The 24077-nt window shown below is 40.3% G+C and overlaps 1 protein-coding gene across 1 annotated transcript; it reads right to left on the bottom strand.

The window, feature by feature from the left end:
* Window positions 1-241: 241 nt before the first annotated feature.
* ARF4 (ADP ribosylation factor 4) lies at window positions 242-17662 on the bottom strand. Its single transcript, XM_034776562.1, has 6 exons — window positions 17344-17662; window positions 5619-5699; window positions 5078-5187; window positions 3085-3156; window positions 2435-2560; window positions 242-1502 (listed from the first exon to the last, which is right to left on the bottom strand). The coding sequence occupies exons 1-6, from the start codon at window positions 17408-17410 to the stop codon at window positions 1416-1418; spliced, it is 543 nt and encodes a 180-aa protein (XP_034632453.1). The 5' UTR covers window positions 17411-17662; the 3' UTR covers window positions 242-1415.
* Between the last annotated feature and the right edge of the window lie 6415 nt (window positions 17663-24077).

The raw sequence follows: 24077 nt of genomic DNA, 5'->3' as shown, positions 1-24077 counted from the left end.
GCTCCGGGCTGCTGGCCCCGTGCTGCCTGGGGTTCCTAGGGACAGCTCTGTCTGCCATTAGGGATTTCCTCCCCCCCCCCTCCCCCCAAGAACCCCCTGTAACATTTCACGAACCCCAGTTTGGGAACCACTGCTAAAGATGGTCAAGTTTTCATGCAGGAACCACCAGAACTCATTTGTTGCTTTGCTACTGCAACCCATATTGTACATATAACTATGAAACAGACATGCATGCTTTTTGGGCAGTTTGTATTTGTTTTTATTACAATTGTAATGGTTAGTATTTTCATATCTGAACATCTTAAAAGGATTTTTAGATTTACAGCTTCAAAAGACACTTGTACAGAATTATTTAAGTCTTGATGATGATTACCTACTGCACTGTATACAAGTTACCTGCCCATCTTCAGGGACCCTCCCTCAAAAATTGAAAATCAGATTTGTGTTCACAAACTACAGAACAACTCAATTTATGGAAAAAGAATAAGTGTCAAATGTTCGTATCAGTTTCACAAATTTAAAATTCAATAAGAGCATACACAAAACTATACATTTTATAATTTTATTAGGAATAATTCCAAGTGGGTTATGAAGAAACTAATCCATTGAGTTTGATGATTTTTCCAAAATTTCTCTTTATGAAGATATGTTCACCAACAAACAGTAAAACTTCAGCAGAACTATTATACACTGGGCGAAAACATTCAGGCTGATACCAAAAAGCAACATGCAACATAAAGAGATACAATATAAAGGAAGACAATCTGCTGAATATTAAAAACCACCTCAACATGAGCTCTTTGCAACCAGCACAGAACTATGCTACCCATCAAATCCAATTAACACAAAGGCAAGTTGGGCTGATGGAACCCAAGATTAATAAAATGTTCCTCAGTGCAGTAGATTTGAATAGTGTTTTAGAGCATTTTTTTGGCTGGAACAAGTCTTTTTTTGGCAAGGGAGAGAAATAAATATAAATGGAATGCTACATTTTTAAATCAGCAGACTGTCTGAGGAATGAAATAATAAGGTATCAGTAAACTAAAGTAGCAGGGGGGAAATCTTTAAAAAACATTACTTAATTTATTGGGGCTCAAAAAGTATTCAAAACAGATTTTAAAGGTGTCACAATAACTATATTCAGGCATTTAACATAACAAGGGAAGTAAAAATCAGAAGATACACCTTTTTCCAAGTTAAGGAGTTTGTTTTTTTTAAACCCAAGCACATTGCTACTTCTGCAACATATAGCTTGGTAAACAATAATTGGCAACAAAATAAGTTGAAACGCTGTAATATCCTGCCCAAACCCGTTCCAGATACTGTTTAATAACCAAGATGCAAACTAATTTTGTTGTAACAAGCCTAGACCACTTATATCAAACATGTCCCTGGTGAGAGTCATCCAGTTTGAGTTAGCGTTTTGAGAGCTCATTTGACAGCCAGTCAAGTCCCTCATACAGACCAGTTCCTTGTGTAGCGCAGGTCGCTTGGACATACCACTGTTAAGGAACAAAATATAAAATGAAATGTGAACTTTAAAATACTGAATTTCTACATACTACCAGGGTGTAATTCTTATGGTACAATTTCATGTAGTTTGATCCCAACAAGTATGTTTTTCAAAACTTATTTCCCACCACCACAAAGCCTAACAGTAACAGAAGATATTTTCAAGAAAAATTTTAAGTTTCAATTAGCAATTGGGTTTTGAAGATTCTCCTGCTATGTCTGTCACCCAAATACTGACATTATATTAGTGCACAAGAATCAAAGTGAAACTGAAGATGAATAGAGTGTAAAGAACTGTAAATTAAAATTTTGTTTTAATCAGGTGCTATTGAGCTCATAGGTAAGGAATTTTAACTACATGATTTAACCCGTCTCTTTTTAAAACCAGTTCATAATGACATAAGCCATGACTGTCAACATGAAGAGGTAAAGTGATGCAAAAAAAAAAAAAAAAAAAAAAAAAAAAAAAAAAAAAGAGGAATTATATAACAGTGATTTAAAATCCCCAACAAAAGTTTTGTTTAGTTGAAGCCTCCCTTATCCTGTCGGGCATTTTTGATCATAGATTGTTTTAATCAAAACTCTTGGACACAATTCCATTCTCAGTCTCTTTCTTCAAAAGAGAAAACAGAAGAGTAAAGTCAACACACACAGTTAAGATGTGGCCCAAGATATTCAATAGTCTGCAAAGGTTGTATCTTCCCATCTAAAAAAAAGGAGTAATGAAGCATTTTATTTGCTCTTGATCACCTATTTTTATTACACAAGTGTGTGTGTGTTTTAGGTCACTCTTTTGTAGAAAAAACACTTTGTACAGGTCAAATACACATTACATCTTTCCACAGAAAAGAGATGAAAGCTTAAAACTTAAAGGGAGAGTACATTTGCTTACAAAAAATTGGACCAAAACTTTAGTACTTACAGTTCTGTTACGCAGAGACTGAAGACCTAGTTTATCTGTCATTTCACTGATTGCCATGGCATTTGGCAAGTCTTGTTTGTTCGCAAAAAGCAGTAGCACTGCATCTCGCAACTCATCTTCCTGAAGCTAACAGAGGAAGAGACCATGCTAGTTATTTTTCCCATGTAATTACTGTAACAAGCAGCTAAAGAGATGCAATTATGAAATAAAGGGTAAAGTGCTGTAAGCTTTTTCATTCTCACTCCCCAAATCAGTGAGTAGCTTTTGATTGAGATCATCAAGTACCCATGATACAAATTCCACTAGTGTAGGTAAAGCAACATTGTTTCAAACAGCAGTTTGGATTTAAATTGTATAGACAGCTCACTGTCGACAGATTACATTTCTTTTGGGTTTTACATCCCAAAGGGAATTGGGTGAAGTCATTAGTAGTTCTCAACCTAGAGTCCACTCACATTCTAAACAATTTTAGGTAAGTAGTGATGAATTATATAAAAAAGGAGGTCTACAATACACGTTTTAAGACTTTCTGAAGGTTTATGGGTTTTGAAATTTCAGCAAAACTGGCATATTCACCATTTGCAGAAAAGCTGATTTGGTAAAGTAAATACAGAAGATATAAATATCTTTGGAACAGAATTGCTATTTACCATTTTCTGCAGTTCTTCTGCTGCTTCCTGAATTCTCTCTCTGTCATTGCTATCTACCACAAAAATGAGACCCTGCAAAAAAAGTTAAGCAACTTTGATAAGTCCCCATAAAATTTAAGCATAAAGTAGTGTTCTAAGAAAAAGATGACATGAATTATTGGGTAGGAGTACAGTACTGGCTCTTTCCCTTCCAAGAAATGCAAGTTTGAAAAATTAGTAATCTTTTAATTAACATATACACAGAAAGATCATTGACTACATGAGGTAGACATTCTTCAGACAGCTATCAGTAGACATGACATGAACATAATTTTCAGTGTATGTTAGGTTTTAAAAAACAAAAACCAACAAAAAACCCCACAAACAAGGCTAAGATTCCCAGACTGTGGTCTGCATATCAGAATTTCAGGGAAAGATAACTGGCCGAATTGTGATAGTTTCCCTTATTTTCAGATGTCCCATTGCATCAAAGACAGCTAGAGATACATTATCTAGACACTATTAAGACGTCCTCCACCCTATAAAGCTATGGGTTCTCAACCTTTTAAGTTGAATTTAATTTTTAGAAATGTGTTTTTACCAAGTGTTCCTAACACCATTTCTGACATTAAACGAGAAATATCCAAGAGCTTATTCCATACTGCCTAAATCCCTACCTGAAAGTCTTACAGTTCAGCATACTCTCCTCTGAAGAAGCAGATTCTCCCCCTTTGAAGGTCCCTGGTGATGCTTTTATAATAGGTCTGAAGAGGTCAGTAGGGTAACATTTTTGGTTCTCAACGTATATGCAGTCACTAGACTACTGTGCCAGTCCCTTTGTCTAGACACATTCCACCACACTCCTATTTGCACATGCCCCAGAATCATGCCTGTGCTACTGCAGAGGAAGTTTCCTGGCAACAATCCTGCACAAAGCAGAGCAACAAGCATGAATCTCCTCTGCTGCTGGGGTGTACAGAAATGTGATGAATTACTTGTCTGTCTACTAATTACCCAAAAAGCACATTGTAATCACCTGCAGCGATGACCGAAGCAGTGAACGTGTCATGGCCCGGATCAAACAACCAGCAATACCACCCCGATTAACGGTATTCAGTAACATTTCTAAACACTTTATAAGCAAAGGGAGCCCAATAAATATAACTTGTATTTAACCATGATGTATATGTGCATGTGAATATTATTTTTATATATATATATATTTAGTTTACTCTAAGTAAAAATCTATCTTGTCTGTCTTCAGTTTGGTTAAAAAGAAAAATACCTACAAAGGCAGCTAGGTATTAACTTACTTCTTTACTTGAAGTCCCTCTCCAGTTTCAGGAGATTAGACAAAGCATCAAATTTACTGAGGCTAGAAAGTCCATCACATAGCTTAGTGACCCCTCTGGCACATTAAGGAGCAACACTGGAAGGTCTCTCATGGGAATCCTGTCTATCCAAGTCAAACTATAATAAGCTATGTCTACACTAGGAGTACTTTACTGATATTGGAATATAAAGTATACTGCACCAGCAAAGTGCTCCTAACACGGATATAGCCTAGTGTGGATACGACTATACCAGCAAAACTGCTCTTGCACTGGCATAGTAAAATTACAATTCCCCCTTCACCACTGTCCCTTAGAGAAAAAACAAATATATGGTAAAAAGCACAGTTTTGCTGGTATAATTGTATATACACTGGGGGAAAAAAATCACACCTCTTCACATCCCTGACTGACTGGATGCTATGATGGCAAAAGTCTGTAGTGTAGACACAGCATAAAAGACATGAAGCTGTCCAGATGGGAAGGAAAAAACCCAGCTAAACAGAAACAAAAAAGCCAAGGATCCTCAGAATTCCAGCAAATATGGTGGGGACCAACTCATGAGAAGAAAATGGAAATGGAGGCAGACCATTTTCTGGAGATACTGTACACAGTGCTCTTCATTTAAATATGAATGTAGGTGCAATTTTTTTTTTAAACTTGTAAAACAGAAGAACGCCTACCTGTGTGTTTTGAAAGTAATGCCTCCAAAGAGGTCTAATTTTATCTTGACCACCAACATCCCAAACTGTGAAACAAATGTTTTTATATTCTACTGTTTCCACATTAAAACCTAAAAAGAAAGAAAAAAGTGGTTAAATATTGACATTGACTACGTAAAAGTTATTATAAATCTGTCAGCTGTCCTCTTAAAAAATAGTGACTTCAAAGTTTCACTTTCTAAAGAATGCTAGATGAGCTGTCGTGTGTGTGTGTGTGTGTGTGTGTGTGTGTGTGTGTGTGTGATATCTTTGTCATGATAGTACCAAATTGCATAAAATGACAATTTCTCTAAGAGTCCAACTCTATACTAACTTCTATTCTGGGGAACATGCATCTCCTACTACCCCACCAACCAGCTCTTGAAACAAATGTCCTACAATGAAAAAAACATTTAAGTCTTTACTCCCTCAGGAGAATTGAGGATTTTAAAGTGAATGATTCTGTAGTTTAATTACATTTAACATTAGTAATTAGATAAGAAGCAATCATTAGTTTTCTTACCAATAGTGGGAATTGTGGTGACAATTTCTCCTAGCTTCAGTTTATACAGAATAGTTGTCTTACCAGCAGCATCCAAACCAACTACAAAAATATATAAAGTTGAATTTTAGTTTCACAGTATTAACTAAATCATGCTCTTTACAAATATTCCACTGAAAACAGGGTGGGGATTCACTTTTCAGTGAGCAGCAGGTAAGTTCCTAAATGGCCTTAGTGAATCAAACTCCCCTCCCACCCCAAAGTATGTTTCTCTCCTTCCTTCTCCACCCATCACTTGAGGCAGAAGCCAATCAGCTAAGAATTCAAGTTTAATACCAGAGTTCCATTCTCCATTTACACGATCAGAAAACTATGTAACTTTTTCTTCTTTAGGCATCATGTAAATAACTGATAGGGGTTATTTGTTTTTAAACAAACTCTGCAGTTCACATGTAAAGGTTTTGCTCTAGCATGGTTTTCATGTATTTGACATGCCTTGTAATATTTTCTAGGTAGTAGCCAGAAGTTCTCTCTCCTCCTTCACTTATCCAGCATCAGATTGGAAGCTACTTTCTTTCTTCTCAAATGCAGATCTTGTCTATTATTGATCTCTTTATTATCTTCAGATCTGGCTACTGCAGCATGCCCCACCTGAGACTACTCTTTATCACTTAAAAATTTCAGCTAACATGAAATGCAGCAGCTCACTTAGGGCTATTTTACACTACCTCGCTACATTGGTGCGGCTGTGCCATTGTAGCGTATCTGGTGAAGATGTGCTATGCTGACAGGAGAGTGCTCTCTTATCCAGGGTTTTTGAGCTGTGCTCTGGCTCAGCTCCAGCTCTGGACTCCACTCCAAAGCCCTGCTCTTATCAGCATAAATTACTCCACCTCAACAAGAGGTAGGTAGGAGAACATCTCCTGTTGACATAGCTCAGTACAGACACCACTTAAAGTCGACGTAACTAACGTCACTCAAAGGGGTGGCATGTAAGTTACATGGACGCAAGCGGTAGTGTAGAAAAGCCCTTAGTGATATTCGATATATGGAGAGCATATAACACCTGTGGCTCCATAGACTACACTGAACAATTTTCTGGAACAATACAAACTTTTTTTTTTTTTTTTTTACACATAAAAGCCCTACATGTTTTGTGTTGTGGCTACCCATAATACATGTCTCCATACACTATTCCAGTCTACTGGGCTGTTTTAGTTACTTCTGAACTCTGCAGGAGGGTACTCAGCTCTGGAATTTGCTTCCCTGCTGCTCCAACAAAAGCCTAGTTTGCTGACCTTCCAGGCAGACTGATGTGATGTGGGGTTTTTATTTGTTTCCCTTTTGAGTTAATTATTTTTAATTTATTTCTATTTGTACATTTAAAAATACATATAGGTGTGTATTTGAACTGGGCATGTACCCACAGAACTGTAAGAGGAGCGGCTTTTGCAAATAAACATTTGGTAGTCCATCATGGCGTTTCCAAATAGTTTGAGCTGAGTGGATTAATGTGTATTTTGAGAAGTATTTAGAGTTTAGACTCTGTCCCAGAAAACCAATTCAAACACACATTTGGAAGTGTATTATGACCTATTGCAAATGTCCACGAATAAATGTTATTTAAGAAGTAAACCGCAAGAATGAGTGTTCAACAAGTAAACACAATCATCATTTTAATTAAAATGCCATTTGAGAAACTCAAAACTTTCAGTAGAACTTTGATAACACTCTTCTCAAACAAACAAAAATGAGAGAACTAAAAAACAGAAAAACCCCGTCTGGTACTATTACTAAACCCATACTTAACACTGTAGCATGTTTTGAACTAATGTCTTACTTGCTATTTTTGTACCTGTCCTGCACTCCATATAAGGGCGTCTGACAACAAGTTGTACACTTATATAAATAAGGCAGTTTTCTTAGTGTTGCAATATAATGTAATTTCAGATTATTCAACCACTTTACACAGAATGAAACCAGAACCTTAAAAACTTCTTCCTTCTCAAAGCACACTAACTGCTTAAAGTACATTTTCTATTTGCAAAACCTCCCTATAAGTGTCCTACAGTATTTTAGACATTTATGAATATATTGATGTTATACAAATTAATGTATTTACAGTTTGTGAAGAAAATCTTTAAGAAAATCAACTGCTTTCATTAATACTGGAATTCGTAGAGCCAAAAGGCCATGTATTATACTTCTGTCAAAAAAGACTTCTTTAGGTACAAGAAAATTCTCAAAATTAAATTTTAAATGTGTTTTTGTGATTTCTAAATGCTTGCCCTTCAGAACTCCAATATATTCCATTCCCACCCACTCCTCTAGAGTATTAGCTACAATAGTAGGTGGCACTGAAATAGTTCTTACTATGAACCTGCAAAGTTTAAAATTGCTAATATCCTTTCAGCATTTTTCCTACATCAGTAGGAAAGAAACGGGACTCTGTAAGGAGCAACTGTCAACTCTTCAAATGTACCTCCGGTGCTGAAATAATGACTAATAACTCAAGGTATTGCTGTCCAAGATGGACCTCTCAGAGTATGTCTACATTGCAATTAAACACCCACAGTGGGTATGAATCAGCTAACTTGGTTCATGGGGCTTGGGCTGTAGGGTATAAAACTGCACTGAAGATGTCCGGCCTCAGGCTGGAGCCTGGGACCCTACCCTCTCACAGGGTCCCAGCCCAGACATTTACACTTCAGTTTTATAGCCCCATGAGCCTGAGCCAACTGACCTGGGCCAGACACAGGTCTTTAAACTGCAGTGCAGACAGATGTTCAGACCTCAGCCACTTTACTGGGCATTTCCAAATGGAAGATAAGATGCCTGGACCTTCAGAGAAGCCACATATGAAACAAGCATAATACTTAACTCTCTCTAGAAGCCTTAATATAACAGAAAAGATGGAATGTACTCCATGAAAATTAAGATTATGTAGAGAAGAGTAATCAGTCCAAAATATATACCTGAATTCCTCAAAAACTATAAAAAGAACAAGAGTACTTGTGGCACCTTAGAGACTAACAAATTTATTAGAGCATAAGCTTTCTTGGACTACAGCCCACTTCTTCGGATGCATAAGTGGGCTGTAGTCCACGAAAGCTTATGCTCTAATAAATTTGTTAGTCTCTAAGGTGCCACAAGTACTCCTGTTCTTTTTGCGGATACAGACTAACACGGCTGCTATTCTGAAACCTGTCAAAAACTATAACATCTTAAGGCAAATGGCTCATCAGTAAGTTTGACAACCTTTAAAATAAACACGAAGCTAAACTCAGTGGTCAGAAAATGCCAATGCTCACACACACACACACAAAGTTTCTAGCTCTTACAGTAGCAGAAAAAGGAATAAAACTTTAAAAATGTGACCCACTTGTATCCTAAAGATTCAAAACCCAGAAGGCAAATAAATCAAACCCAACATTTTTCAAAGTCTCATGATTTAAAAACAAGATCATTCTTTTGTGAGGACCTACTCTTTAGGCAAGTTCTTGGAGTTGGCAATACTGAAATACCAAGAAGGAATCTTGTATGCTTTTGTGTGTGAGAAAGATAACCACCCATGGTGAGAAATGTTCTGTGGCACACTAGGAGAGAAATGCTCAACACCAAGAACAGGCCTTACCTGCAAGTCTTTGAACAAAGGACTGGACAAGATAGATTTCCAGGAACTTTCACAGTGAAAATATAAGCATTTACATGAATACAGAAGAAGTCACAATATGGCAGTAAAACAGGTTCCCAATTCAAACACTAAGTAGTTTTATAGGATAATTATCGGTTTAGCAAAGTTAGAAGTCTAAAGTTTGCATTATCGCCAGCCCCCTCACCAATATAGTCAACCCCTATCCTCAAACTTCCTTATTACAAGCTGCAAATCAATTATTCGCCTTTTAGATTTTTTTAAATAACTTTAAAAAGTAAGAGTTATGATTTATACATATTTCAGCTAATATGCGTTTTTTTTTTTCTAAAAAAATGTGGCAATTTACATGTTACTATGTACCAATTTCTTAAGAGTGCCTCAGTATTCAGCTTTCTAAAATGAAACATTATACAGTCCCACCATTTGCAATTGTTCTTATTCTCTTAAGAGATTGAAATGTATTTACCACCACATTTGATTTACAGGATTTTTACATTTGATGTGTATATTTTTAAACTTGTCCTCTGACTATCACATGATAGGTAAGTCAACTGTCTTTGTCACAAGAGGTGATAGTTAAGAATTCCAATTAACAACTCTTCCAAGTTTACATGAAAAAACTGACATTCCCCAACACCAAGTCATAAATCAGAAACAAATAACCAAGATGCAAAATAATCCTCTTTCAGATTCTTTTCCAGAAATATTAACTTTTAGCTCCTTCCCCACTGAGGTTTCAAGTAATCTCAACACAGTACAAGTGTGCTGACAGTTGTTTATGAAGTCCTGAGACAGAGCAGTTCAGATAGCAATTAAGGGTCACATGGGAAGTACAGCCTTGTCCTTGCACCTATTTGATCTTTGTAATGCCTACTTTACTCATTTCAAGAGCCCCGCTTCACTTTACTTATAGTCTCTTCTAGTCACTTATAAATCCCAGGCTTGCAGTGTGCTTCTCCCAGGAACTCCACTCTGCTAGTCACCTTTACATCGCCATGGAAAACTGCATAAGTGCTAGCACCATACTTACTTATAGCTCTCATAGTTGCATTCATGATAAGCAACTTCTCTGAACTGTTTGAAAGAATTACACAAAATTACTTACAACTGTCTGGTTGGAATGTTACATTTTCCTCTACTTTCTTGAAGAGTTTCTCCAAAGATATTTTTGGCTCTTTCTTATGAAATTTGCTTGTTCTGGAGCCATTAAACTGACTGCCTATATATCTGCATTCAGTTCCCTCTAAACAGACTCACATGAACTCATTGTTAAAACAATCTCAAACTGTTTTTTTCAGCCAACCAAATTCTACTGTCTAAAGCTAAGTGCCCTCCAGAAAGATTTTATCACTGCATTGTATTTTACATCATTCTACTATTCTATATCCTAAAAAAGAGATGATAGTTTTGCCCTGTGAGTAAATTCTTCATTTTTTAAATCCAGCCTAAGCCACCTAGACATGGCATACCTGTAATCTAAACGTGAACAAAGTAAAGCTTTACGCAAGTAACTACAAAATTTAAGGATTGATTTTTAAATGGAATATATTCAAGAACAATACATTGTGGCAGCCAGACTCAGATTTCCCAAAATTAAGAAGCAGGAAGCATGTTCCAAAAGTCTGAATTTCATTCAAAGTCACAGATTAAAATAATTGCTAAAATAAGAATGATTTTGAATTCATACAAGCAAGTTCTACCTTGTAATTTCTTCACTATGTTTTACAAGGGCCATTACAAACAATTCATGCTGTTGATTTTAGGCTAGATTTGTTAGTGTGGCTATTTATAGGTTGTGTTTTTTGGTAAGTTACAGGTTTGTTACTATTCAACCACAGGTGGATTCCCAAAATCCCCAAAAGGAATTGTCCTTTGGCTATTTCAAACAGAAGTTAATAAGCTAGGGAAACAGACTATCATTTGGCAGCTTAATATTTGAAAAGCTAATAAGCCTCTTGGAAGATGGATGTTTTGGCAGTCTATTGTCTCGGAGATGACAGACAGCTGCATGGCCATGCTAACAAGTGATGAATATAGTGACATGATATAATGATGATTCTGCAAGGTGCAATATGAAGACAGACAAGGTTATTCAGTAATGTGTTAAAATATACCCATGTACTAGTGGACTAAGCGCAACACTGGGACCAAGGAATTTCTGAACTCTAACCCCTACTCTGCCCAGTTCAACTATGTTAAATTATTTTTATCTCAGCTGTCTCTTTTCTCCCCAATCCGTATCTGTAAAATGGAGTTAGAATTGTGCTTTCCCTTCCTCGCACACAAGAATATAAATGGTTGGTCAGCCCTTTAAAATACAGTGATATGTAAACATGAAAAGTATTAATGTGAGTCTATGAGGCAATTATGATTTTTAAGCAGCTTTGTAAAGCCACTTGTGACATAATTCACTATTGACTATTATCCTCCTAATTGTAAGTTTAGTTAGGGGTAGCCATTAGAAGAATATTATATCTTTTTTAGGGCTATCGCACGATTAAAATAATCGCACCATTAATTGCGCTGTTAAATAATAATAGAATACCATTTATTTGAAATATTTTTGGGTGTTTTCTACAATGTCAAACTTTAGAGTCTACAAGTCCAATCAGTCTTACTTCTTGTTCAGCCAATCACTCAAACAGGTTTGTTTACATTTGCAGAAGATAATGCTGCCTGCTTCTTGTTTACAATGTCACCTGAAAGTGAGAACAGGCGTTTGCATGGCACTGTTGTAGCCGACGTTGCAAGATATTTACGTGCCAGATGCACTACAGATTATGTCCCTTGATGCTTCAACCACCATTCCAGAGGACATGCATCCATGCTGATGATGGGTTTTGCTCAACAACAATCCAAAGCAGTGCGGACTCACGCATGTTTATTTTCGACATCTGATTCAGATGTCAACTGCAGAAGGTTGATTTTCTTTTTTGGTGGTTAGGGTTCTATAGTTCCTGCATCAGGCCGTTTCTTTTTTAAGACTTCTGAAAGCATGCGCCACACCTCATCCTTCTCAGATTTTGGAAGGCACTTCAGAATCCTAAATCTTGGTGCTATAGCTATCTTTAGAAATTTCACACTGGTATCTTCTTTGCATTTTGTGAAATTTGAAGTTAAAGTGTTCTTAAAACGAACATGTGCTGGGTCATCATCTGAGACTGCTATAACATGAAATATATGGCAGAATGCAAGTAAAACAGAGCAGGAGACATACAATTCTCCCAAGGAGTTTAGTCAGGAATTTAATTAACACATTATTTTTTTAACGAGGGTCATCAGCACGGAAGCATATCCTCTGGAACGATGGCCGAAGCATGAAGAGGCATATGAATCTTTAGCGCATCTGGCAAGTAAATATCTTGTAACGCCAGCTACAACTGTGTCATGTGAACACCTGTTATGACTTTCAGCTGACACTGTAAATGAAGCGGGCAGCATTACCACCCGTAAATGTAAACAAACTTGTTTGTCTTAGTGACTGGCTGAACAAGAAGTAGGACTGAGTGGACTTGTAGGCACTAAAGTTTTACATTGTACTCCAAAACAAAACAGTTATGTTACCAAAATAAAATAAAAATAAAAATCTACATTTGTAAGTTGCACTTTCTTGATAAAGAGACTGCATGACAGTACTTGTATGAGGTGAATTGAAAAATACTATCTCTTGTCATTTTTACAGTGCAAATATTTGTAATAAAAATATAAAGTGAGCACTGTACACTTTGTATTCTGTGATGCAACTGAAGTATATCTATTTGAAAAATGTAGAAAAACATCCAAAAAAATACATTTCAATTGCTATTCTATTGTTTAACAGTGAGATTAATAGCGATTGTTTTAATCGTAATTCTTTTTTGAGTTAATCACGAGTTAACTGTGATTGACAGCCCTAATCTTTTTAAAAGATTGTGTTGTCTGCTTACACCATAAAATTAGTAAGCTTGTGAAATATGTGAGGGAATGCAAAGTATTAAAGAACTCATATCCACTCAAACACAAGGTATGTGCCATGACTCTGAATTAACTCTGTAAAAGTTAGTGTTTTGCAGATGTTTGCAAAGTATTAGAGTAAAAGAAAGTTGCTTACAATACTTCTGTCATTATTATGGTGTTTGAAGTAAATTACATACAAACACTGATCAAATATTTATTTTCTAACCCACACAATAAACAAATCTAATTTTAGAAAAATTAATTTCACTCAGGTAAAGGAAATAGACTGACAGCTCTGGAGACTGGAATTGTATCTATCTACACCACACTATAACACAAGTGGCAGCAATTAAAAATCCTACCCTCCTACCACACTGCCCAGCCCATGTGCCAAAATTGAACCAAAATTACTTTTGAGGCAGAAACTAATTTAGTCTTTTTAAACCTAGACTGAATAGATTAGGAGAAAATGCCAATAGGGGTACAAATTATGATGTGGACACCTGCTTACACATATATCCTTCCTTCTATACTACAAATACATCTGTCTCAAAGGAGCTTGTCATAATATTATTTGTAGTGTAGAAGCGTCTAACTGGGTTTCATAACCAAGCTAAACCCTTAAACAGGTTCTGTATACTGCATAATGAAAATATGTAGTAACCATGCCCCCTGACCCACCTGTATTTGTAGGGTAGTCAAACCCTTTAAAACCATGACTGAAAGAAGAAGAAAAAAAAAAAACCCAACTCATAGGACTCTTGCTGGCAAGTTAAAGAGGTATGGGCTGGATGAATGGACTATCAGGTGGATAGAAAGCTGGCTAGGTCGTCAGGCTCAACAGGTAGTGATCAATGGCTCCATGTCTAGTTGGCAGCCGGTATCAAGCAGAGTGCCCCAAGGGTCAGTCCTGGGGCCGGTTTTGTTCAATATCTTCATTAATGATCTAGAGGATGGTGTGGACTGCACCCTCAGCAAGTTTGCAGAGGACACTAAACTGGGAGGAGGAGTAGATACACTGGAGGGTAGGGATAGGATACAGAGGTACCTAGAAAAATTAGAGGATTGGGCCGAAAGAAATCTGATGAGGTTCAACAAGGACAAGTGCAGAGTCCTGCACTTAGGATGGAAGAATATCATACACTGCTACAGACTAGGGACCGAATGGCTAGGTAGCAGTTCTGCAGAAAAGGACCTAGGGGTTACAGAGGACGAGAAGCTGGATAGGAGTTAACAGTGTGCCTTTGTTGCCAAAAAGGCAAACGGCATTTTGGGCTGTATAAGTAGGGGCATTGCCAGCAGATAGAGGGATGTGATCATTCCCCTCTATTTGACATTGGTGAGGCCTCATGTGGAGAACTGTGTTCAGTTTTGGGCCCCACACTACAAGAAAGATGTGGAAAAATTGGAAAGAGTCCAGCGGAGGGCAACAAAAATGATTAGGGGGCTGGAGCACATGATTTATGAGGAGGGGTGGAGGGAACTGGGATTGTTTAGTCTGCAGAAGAGAAGAATGAGGGGGGATTTTATAGCTGCTTTCAACTACCTGAAAGTGGGTTCCAAAGAGGATGGATCTAGACGGTTCTCAGTGGTAGCAGATTACAGAACAAAGAGTAATGGTCTCAAGTTGCAGTGGGGGAGGTTTAGGGTGGATATTAGGAAAAACTTTTTCACTAGGAGGGTGATGAAGCACTGGCATGGGTTACTTAGGGAGGTGGTGGAATCTCCTTCCTTAGAGGTTTTTACCGTCAGGCTTGACAAAAGCTGGGATGATTTAGTTGGGGATTGGTCCTGCTTTGAGCAGGGGGTTGGATTAGATGACCTCCTGAGGTCCCTTCCAACCCTGATATTCTATGATTAGTTTGTATCAGTGTTAGAGCTGAACTAATCACTACAGATAAAGAGTCTGAAGTGCTATGAACTATTATGGTCTCAAGAACAGTTTGTTCTTGTATTCTCATCATTCTACAAGAGTAGAGGCAATAGTGCCACCAGTGTCAATATTAATATTACAACCATCTTTTCCAAGCTTTCATACCTAGTCATTTAGCGCTGTATATGAAAAGTCTGCTTGACATGCTAGTAGTTCTCTTAGAAAAAGATTTTTACTGTATATTTACTATGTTATTGTTTACAGAGAGGCAAAAATTACATTAAAGGACACAGTGATCTCAGGTTTAAATTCTTATTTTAAGTAATTAAAATGTCAACAAATTGAAGCACTGAAAAACAAACAATCAAAAAACAAAAAACACCCACACAAGTGTTGGTGAAATTTCAACTGGTGCATACTAGCTTTCATATCCTATGTACAATGTGCTGTGAACACAGAATCATTTTCTGGTGTTGGGGTGGGTATTTATGCTTGATGTCATTAGGTCTGCTATAGATAACCACCTAATATGCTATGCATATTACCTCTTGTTTCTCATACAGATCCAAACATTTTTAGGGCCCAAATTGATATGCCAACAAGTTAGGAGTTCTCAGTTCTTTAGCCAACAGACTTAGATGTGGTGCAAAGGCAATGGATTGAGCCCATGGTAAAAGAAGCTCTCTTTATATTACTCAACAGCAATCCCTCTTGTTAATTAAGGACCAACTGATAGGCACTGAAAAAAGCCCCATTCACCTAGCTGGACAATTGTAGGAAAAGGAGTGTATAAAGTTGGGAATGGGAGGAAAGGAAACATTGAATGCAGCATGTGATTATCACCTTTTCAACTTCCAAGTCTGGGAATTGCAGCAGGAGTAAAGAAGTGACTGGTTTGAACTGTTACACACATAGGTACAGGAACTAGGGGTGCTGTCACACCCCCAGTTTTTGTGCAGGGTCTCATCAGTCACCCTGCACCCAGGGTCCCAGCCTTGGTCCCCCACCCATGGCCCCAGCTCTGGGAGTGTGGAGGGGCACAGACAGGAGTAAGTAGGTAGTGAGGTAAAAAGTTTGGGGTGGGGACCACTGGCTTTCAGCACCCCCACTGTAAAAAAATGTTCCAGCACCACTGGTTACACAGTACATTTCAGAAGAGCCACAATGTATCTGTGGTCAGACAGTGGCCTAATAAAACTAGCTTGATACAAAAAGTTGTATTTTTATAATTCTATATGCAAGATACACCAGAATTTGTGATTAAAGGCAACATGCTTTCTCAGAACAAAATGAGCAAAAATGGCTAAATTACTGGAAATTAATGCTTTCTGTTTAGCAGTCAAATTCTGGAGCCCTTAGGACTACATGAACACACTTGGTGCTGTCACATCATGTTCAAAACAGCCACATTGCTTAAATTATGATAGGTAAAGGTGATGCCTAATCATGCGTAAAGTGCTTAGATTTTGAGGGAGGTCTTCTTAATTCCAGTTCACTGGAATTAGATTTTGGGAGATGGGGGGGGGGGGGCATACATGCAAATCCAGTGAACTCCTGGAACTGAGGAGACATTCCTTAATTATCAAATCCTTCCACAAATGATCAGGTATGGCATTTACCTGTTAACAGTTTCACATTCTTTTTACAGTCTGTGCTTGTTTTATAGTGTGTGCACACACACACACATACATACATGTGGTGCTAAATAATCCCCACCTTGGCTACAAGCCTCAGGGAAGCGTGGGAGCAGGGTTTAGGGCATTTTCTAATAGAAGGACTAAAAAATCTCCCACCAAAAAAACTGTGGGGTGAGTAGGTAAAGAAAATAAAGGGGAAAGAACACAGCCCCTCCCCAAGCTCATTCACTTGAGGCCGTTCCGTTTTCCACTCGCCCCATACCCACGCAGGAGGGCAGGGAGTTGGTTGGGAGAAGGCGCAGGCCCGGGGGGGATAGAGACACACGCGCCCACAGCGGGGTAAGAGGTCAGGTCACGGCAGGAGCGTACCCAGGCCTGAAGGGCGCAGACAGACAGACGCCTCCCCACGCCCCATAGTCCTGTACCGGTGTAGCCGGCTCGCAAGCCCCCGGCCGCTTCCTACTGCGTCCCCAACGGCCTCACGGAACACTCCCCCTCCCCCCGCAGGGGCCCAGCCGCGTCTACACGAGAGAGGCCGAGTAACGGCAAGCGGGGGGCTGCGGATGCGGCAAGCGCAGCCCGGGAGGTAGGGATCCCTCAGGCGACGGAAGGCAGGGCCGGGCGGGTCCGGGGTCTCTCTCTTACCCATGAGGATGCGCATCTGCTTCTTGCCGAAGAGACGTGAAAAGAGCGAGGAGATGGTGAGGCCCATGGCGGCTCGGGCTAGGCGGCGGCGAGCGGGAGGAGTGTGTGCGCGGCAGCGGGTTATGCCCCAATCCCGGTCTCTCTTTTCAGATCCCTCCGCGGGGTCCCGGCCCAGCAACTGCTGGCGGCGGCTACTGCTGCTGCTCTTGTATCCGGGGGAGCCTCGCTCGGTCTCTGCCACGTCACGCTCGCCACCACGGCCGCCCCCAGTTCCAACGCGGACAAAATCACGTCACGCTCGCCACATCCCCACTGCAGCGCCACCACCCTCCCTTGACCCGGACAAACCCTCCGAACATAGACTGACTACAACTCCCAGCGTGCTCTGCGCCGGGTGCTCATCGATAGCTTCATTTCGTTGGTGTAGGGCGTGATGGGAGATGCAGTCCCAGGTCCCTCAGCTCCTCGCCAACCTTGGCCTGAGTCGAGCATTGCATGCTGGGAACTGTAGTCCTTCTCCGCGCCGCACTGTGTGCTGGGGGCTGTAGTCTCCGTGCCCTAGGCTGCGGCCTAGGGAGCAGGTGGTTATACAGGACCAGCTCTAGAGCGTGTACGGGGCCCTGCTCACTCTCTCTCCTAGGGGGGGTTGTGTGGGCATAACCCATGGCCCCCTAACCTAGCCCCCCCCCACTTTCTGAGAAGAAGGGTTTGGCAGCATGTCTCTCACAGAGACTAATCCTGCTGCCCTCAGGTTAATACACAGCACCCAAATAGTTGCACTACTGAGAAGATAAGGGACACCTCAAACCAGGGCACAAGGCAGCAAACGTGTAAGGACTTAGACTAGAAACCAGGGGCGGCTCTATGTATTTTGCCGCCCCAAGCATGGCAGTCAGGTGGCTTTCGGCGGCGCACCTGCGGGAGGTCCGCTGGTAACGCGGATTCGGCGGCATGCCTGTGGGAGGTCTGCTGGTCCCGTGGCTTTGGCATACCCACTACCGAATTGCCGCCGAAGCCACGGGACCGGCGGACCTCCTGAAGGCATGCCGCCGAAGGCTCCCTGACTGCTGCCCACACAGCAACCGGCAGGCCGCCCCAGCACACGCTTGGTGCCTGGAGCTGTCCCTGTTTGCCCAACCAAACCTTATTCCCAATTAGAGCAGAAATATTTTGACTATATCAATACACAATATCTAAGGCTATGTTTATGTCACAGATGTCGTGGAAGTCACGGAATCCATGACTTCCAGAGACAGATGACAGTGAGACCTCTGCAAGGTTCCAGCCACAGGTGACAGACTCCTGAGGGGGCCCTTCTCAGGGTTTCAGTGATGGGCGACGGCCTCGTGTGGGGGGGAGGGGGACGCCTCGGGTGAGCGGCTAGGGGTATCCCGTTTTCTCTTTGGGAAATATGGTCATCCTGCGGCTCCTAGCCGCAATGAGCAGAGGGGGCTCCCCTGCAGCTTCCAGCTGCTGCAGGCAGAGGGGGAACCCCACAGCTCCCAGCCACCATAGTGGCAGGGGAAACCATGGAGTCGCAGCTGCAAAAGTCACAAACAGGTCATGGCTTCCGTGAATTTTTGTTTATTGCCCGTGACCTATCCATGACTTTTACTAAAAATAACCATTAGAAAATCTTTGCCTTAACGATATGTATAGGGCAGCTTTTAGCCAAGGAACGTATGTTAAGTATGTATTGCCTTGTGAACTATATATGGAAAACGCTTTTAAATGAGGTATATGTGAATTTAAAATGACATATTTAGGCCTGATTTTTAGGTCCAACAAACTTGTTTAATCAGGATTAAAGAGTGGGAGAAAGATCCCCTTGTATTATCTTTGTGCCTCCCCCATTCTGGTATTTGGCCCTAAGACAAATAAGAAAAATCTAAGGACTGCTCTAATTTACACTTGGCTGCCAATAGTCTCTAAGAGTCACTGAGGCAATACCACATGTGAGAGGTTTTACGCTGGCTTTTTGGCACCTTGGGAACACTCCAGCTGAGATATTCCCCAGCAGCTAGGTCCATGTCCTTAGAGCTCCCTTTTTATGTTGTAAAAAGACCGTAATATAACAAGACATTTACTCAGCAGGTATATGAAATACATTTGACTCTTCAGTAACGATTAAATCAAACTCAAAATGAACAAAATTTTAAAAGTAAGTTTGTATAGCACATCATTTTATTTCTTTTTCTCTTCCTAATCTCAGCACCAGTGTTAGGGGGTTAGCAAGCAGGGCAATGGGATGCCACACCACAGAGGGCCCCATGCAGCAGGGCTCAGGCTTTGGCTTCAGCCCCAGATAGCAGGGCTCGGGCTTCAGCTTCAGCCCCAGGTGGCAGGGCTTGGGCTTTAGAAACATTGCAGATGTGTGAGCAGGTTAAAGGAGGCAGGGTGGGAGGCCCCCTCCTTAGTTTCTGCCCTGCCCCAGCAAGTCTTATGCCAACCCTGCCTATTCTGCACTTTTCCTACGTCTTGATGAATCTCTCCCCCCCCAACACATCTTTCTACCCTGCTTCATTTTGTGTCTACCTTGCTCCTCTCCTCCAGTCTCATAATCTCTTATCCTCTGAGCTCCTTTTATTCTCAGACTCCCCGCATGCCCACAAAGTCCTGTGATCTCCCAGACTCTTTCCCCCACTCCAGGGTCTTGCTCCCCCAGTTGCCACTTAATTGTGTTAGGTCCTCTGATCTCCAGTCAGGATTCCTCCAACGTTCCTGAGTTGTCAGTGATCTTTCCACATACAAAGAGGACTAAAGGGAATGGGGTCTCTTTCCATATTTTTCACCCTTTCCAGGTTCTCTGTGCTTTGCACTCAGATTTTCTAGGTTTGTCCTGCCATTTGGCCAACTGCATGTGTTTCCCCCCCCCCATTTCTTCTCATGCATCTCTGCTCAGCCTTTATTCTCCTGTCTCTTGGGTGACCACCTTCCCAACTTCTAAAGGGAAATTCCAGGACAATTATGCAGATGCTCATCCTCAACCCTTCCTTGTTGAATCCCAGATGCAGCCTCCTACCTTGGGCCTTATAAAGGTACAAAGGAGAAATCATGGGGAAATGACTGTCGTGTTTTTGAACTTCTGAATTGCCCATGTCCTGGAACTCCCTTGCTTCCCACCTCCTCCCCCCAACCTCTGAGCAATGTCACTGCCCCACCACCCTCAATTCCATCTCTTTGAGCACCCTCACTTTCCCATACTCTGACCCCATTCCCCCACCACCTGCTGCATCTGTGCTGGCCAGCCATTCTTCTGGCTGCTTTATGTCCTGGATAAGACTTTACTTCTAGGAATCCTTGAAACCTAAAACTCGTAACTCAACTCAACTGGGACATAGATCTGCTCACACTAGTGGCTTTCAGAGACATTTGGTCCCACCGCCCTCCCCAAAAGCTCATTCACTTGAGCCCGTTCAGTTTTCCACTAGCCCCATACCCATGCAGAAAGGCAGGGAGTTGGTTGGGAGAAGGCACAGACCTAGTGGAGGGTGGGGGGGGGGGAGATAGTCACCCACGCACTCACAGTGGGGTAGGAAGTCGGGTCACAGCGTGAGGATACCCAGCCTGAAGGGCAGAGATAGTCAGTGCTTCAACTGAGGTTTCACCAGTACTGAACAGACCAGGACAATTACTTCCTGTGTCTTTCATATGACACTCCTGTTAATACACTGCAAAATGATATTAGCCATGTTGAGACGTTAGTTATATATATATTTAAAATAGGAGGATGAAAATCTAGGATGAAATACTGGTCCCACTGAAGTCAAAGGCAAAACTTGCATTGACTTCAGTTGGTCCAGGATCTCACCCTTTAAGTTTTAGAGCTCATCTTCCAGGAATTTCCTCCATTATGTAATATTTTAAAGCTACCATTTTTGAATATTTAAATAGTATACAGCTGCCTTGTGGGGTAAAATAATTTTGTAAAAAATCACAGATAAAAATCAAGAACCTCAGTCTGATGACAGGCTCAGTTAATGGGTAACTATAGTGGATATTCCCTAATAAAAACAGTATAGGGTAGTTGCACATTTTACACCTTTGAGGAATAATCAAGCTTTATTGAGCTTCTAAGTAGCAGCAAGAAGTTAACAAATGAAGAAAGTTTATTTTAAAAATTATTCCAATACATAAATTTCACCTTGCAAGTTAATACAAATATTGCCTGAGTAAGGACAGCAGGAACATGCTCCAGCAGTAGTGATTCAAGGTGCTAATGGGAGACATGGCTTAAAGTCCAAATATAAATGGCAAAAATGGAAAATCATGCTGCTCTGAACAACAAAGGTAAAAGAATTTTTTTAAAGGTTAAAACAATTACAATTTTTTCAAAGTTTAAAATTGTAAACCAAAAAATCTATTTTAATTTATTGCTGTGGGCTGCTGTCTGTACTGTGGGTGCTTTGGTTCAAGGTAGAGATAGTAACCAACGAAGTCCAGGTCCAGATTTCCTGGGTTTTACAGTGCACAGATCTGAGGTTTTAGTCCATGGCCATCTCTTGTTCAAATCACTCAGTTTTTATCTTATGAAAGCTTTATGCTCAGCTAAATTTAGGGGAGTTAAATGCCTTGCACAGTAACAAAGAAACACTAAAATTGCTCTTCTTCAGACCCCAAGGCTCTCATGTCCCTGCACTAGCTGGGGCACTCCTAAGTTTTGCAGAGAAGTCAGAGACTTGCCCATTCCCAAGCACTGGAATTCAAGGAAATAATCTCCACTGCTAGTTACCAAAATAGAGTGTAGGGTGGGTGGAAATTAACATTAAAGGGAGAAGTGTCAAGCAAGCTTGTGTGTTTATATTGGATTGTAAATATTAATCCTTTATTATGTTTGTATTAAACTCAATTTCTTGACCAGAAATCCCAGAAACTGTTGTGTTAACCAAAGGTGCTGGCTACATTGTTAAGAGGGTTTTGTTTTAAATAAACAAACATCTTTGTCCTAGTAGGCCTGTACTCTATTATCCCTGTTTTACTTGGAACTTTAGCTGACCCTAGTGCAGGGGTTCTCAGACTTTTGTACTAGTGACCCCTTTCACATACCAAGCATCTGAGTGCAACCCCCCTTATACATTGAAAGCACCTTTTAATATATTTAACACCATTATAAATGCTGGAGACAAGCAGGGTTTGGGGTGGAGGCTGACAGCTTATGACCCCCCCCCATCTAATAACTTTGCGACCCCCTGAGGGGTCCCGACCCCTAGTTTGAGAACCCCTGCCCTAGTGCATTATCCATAATTCTGAATTTTAGCTAGACTTTAGTGTGTTGTTAAATAATGGATTGTGTGTCTTTTGTAATCAACTCTTGACCCTTAAAGAAAAGTCCAGAAAGGAACCACTTGTAACCTATATGAGGCAGATGTTTTCTGCAATTAATAAGATAATAATCGAAAGATGCTTTAAGCTTAGCAGGAATTACTTTAACAGATGATTTCTATCATAATGACTTGATTATAGATGTGTTTTGTAATTGATAAAATATTGGCTGGTTGGACAGATGTCTTTAGTTTATCAATTATGTAAATCATATACCATGAAATGTAGAAGTCCATAGTCAATAGTTCATTTTATTTTCTGTGAACACAGTCTATAAAGAAATGCTTGTTATTATAGATGTATGTTGTAATGGACAAAACAGTGTAATTGATAAGTGATGCTCATAAATGATCTGTAACTGTTTTACAAAATGGATAAAGGACACGTGGTATAGCAGGTGTATTCTATAATCAATGTATCAGCACAATATAAATGTATAGCTTAATGTCTGAGTATTAAGAGCTTATTGTGGTTACAAATGGTCCTGACAGTGATAAATTGGTTATACATATTACTGGCTTATTGATTCAAAATACGATCAAGCATAATAAAGGATTTTTCTTTGTTTTGAGCAGTATATGAGAGGTGAGTTTTGAAGAGTTTGTCATAAGTGACCTCAAGTACACTACCTCACTTCTCCAGTCTCAGATTTGGTATACGTTTTGTTTTCTGTATTCTGCATAGTGCTGTAATAAGTATTGCTTGATTGTTTTACTTAAATAAAACTTCAACTGAGTTAGTTATTTGACTTCATGACTTATTAAATCTGAATACACATCATCAATGGTCAGGGTCTCAAAACTGGTAGAGATTGGGTTGCACAGCAGAACCGTACGGAACTGTTACACTCACACCTTCCTTTGTCCATTCTCTTCTGATCAGACCATAGCTGCTGTCATGATTAAAAAGCTAGCTGCACCTCTGTCTCCTTTCAGGTCTGAGTGCACCCCTGCAGGCATTAAGCCTTGTACCTTTACCTATCACAAGGTGGGATTGCACAACTCTCCCACTCTTAGACTGGGCCCTGGGGTCCAGTATCCTGTGTATCAACTGTTATCCTATAGGCCCAACTGAGTTCAGGGACCTGTGGTTCTTCCCTTCAGGAGTTTGTGACCAGAGGCATATAGTGACAAAACAGCCTTAAAATCAAAGTTATTTTTATTTTAGCAGTAACAACAAAGCTTTTAGAGAAAAAGGATTTTAAGATAAACATTCTACATGTATGTCTATCTTATCTAAAAAAAATCTTACCATCTCCTGATGGTAACCCAGGCAGGTGTAACTTCGTACATCCCCAGTGTGGACTGTGTATCTGTCTGTTTCCCCTGAACTGCTGCTGCCTCTCTTTTGAGGGTGCCCCTTTTAATCCTCCCAGAGTTCCTTTGTTCTTTTTGTATTTGTGGGCCTTTTCC

This window comes from Trachemys scripta, chromosome 7, assembly GCF_013100865.1.
Source record: "Trachemys scripta elegans isolate TJP31775 chromosome 7, CAS_Tse_1.0, whole genome shotgun sequence".
NCBI classification, from domain to species: Eukaryota; Metazoa; Chordata; order Testudines; family Emydidae; genus Trachemys; species Trachemys scripta.
The sequence above is the reverse complement of the archived record's forward strand: the minus strand, read 5'-3'. Positions and strand labels throughout refer to the sequence as shown.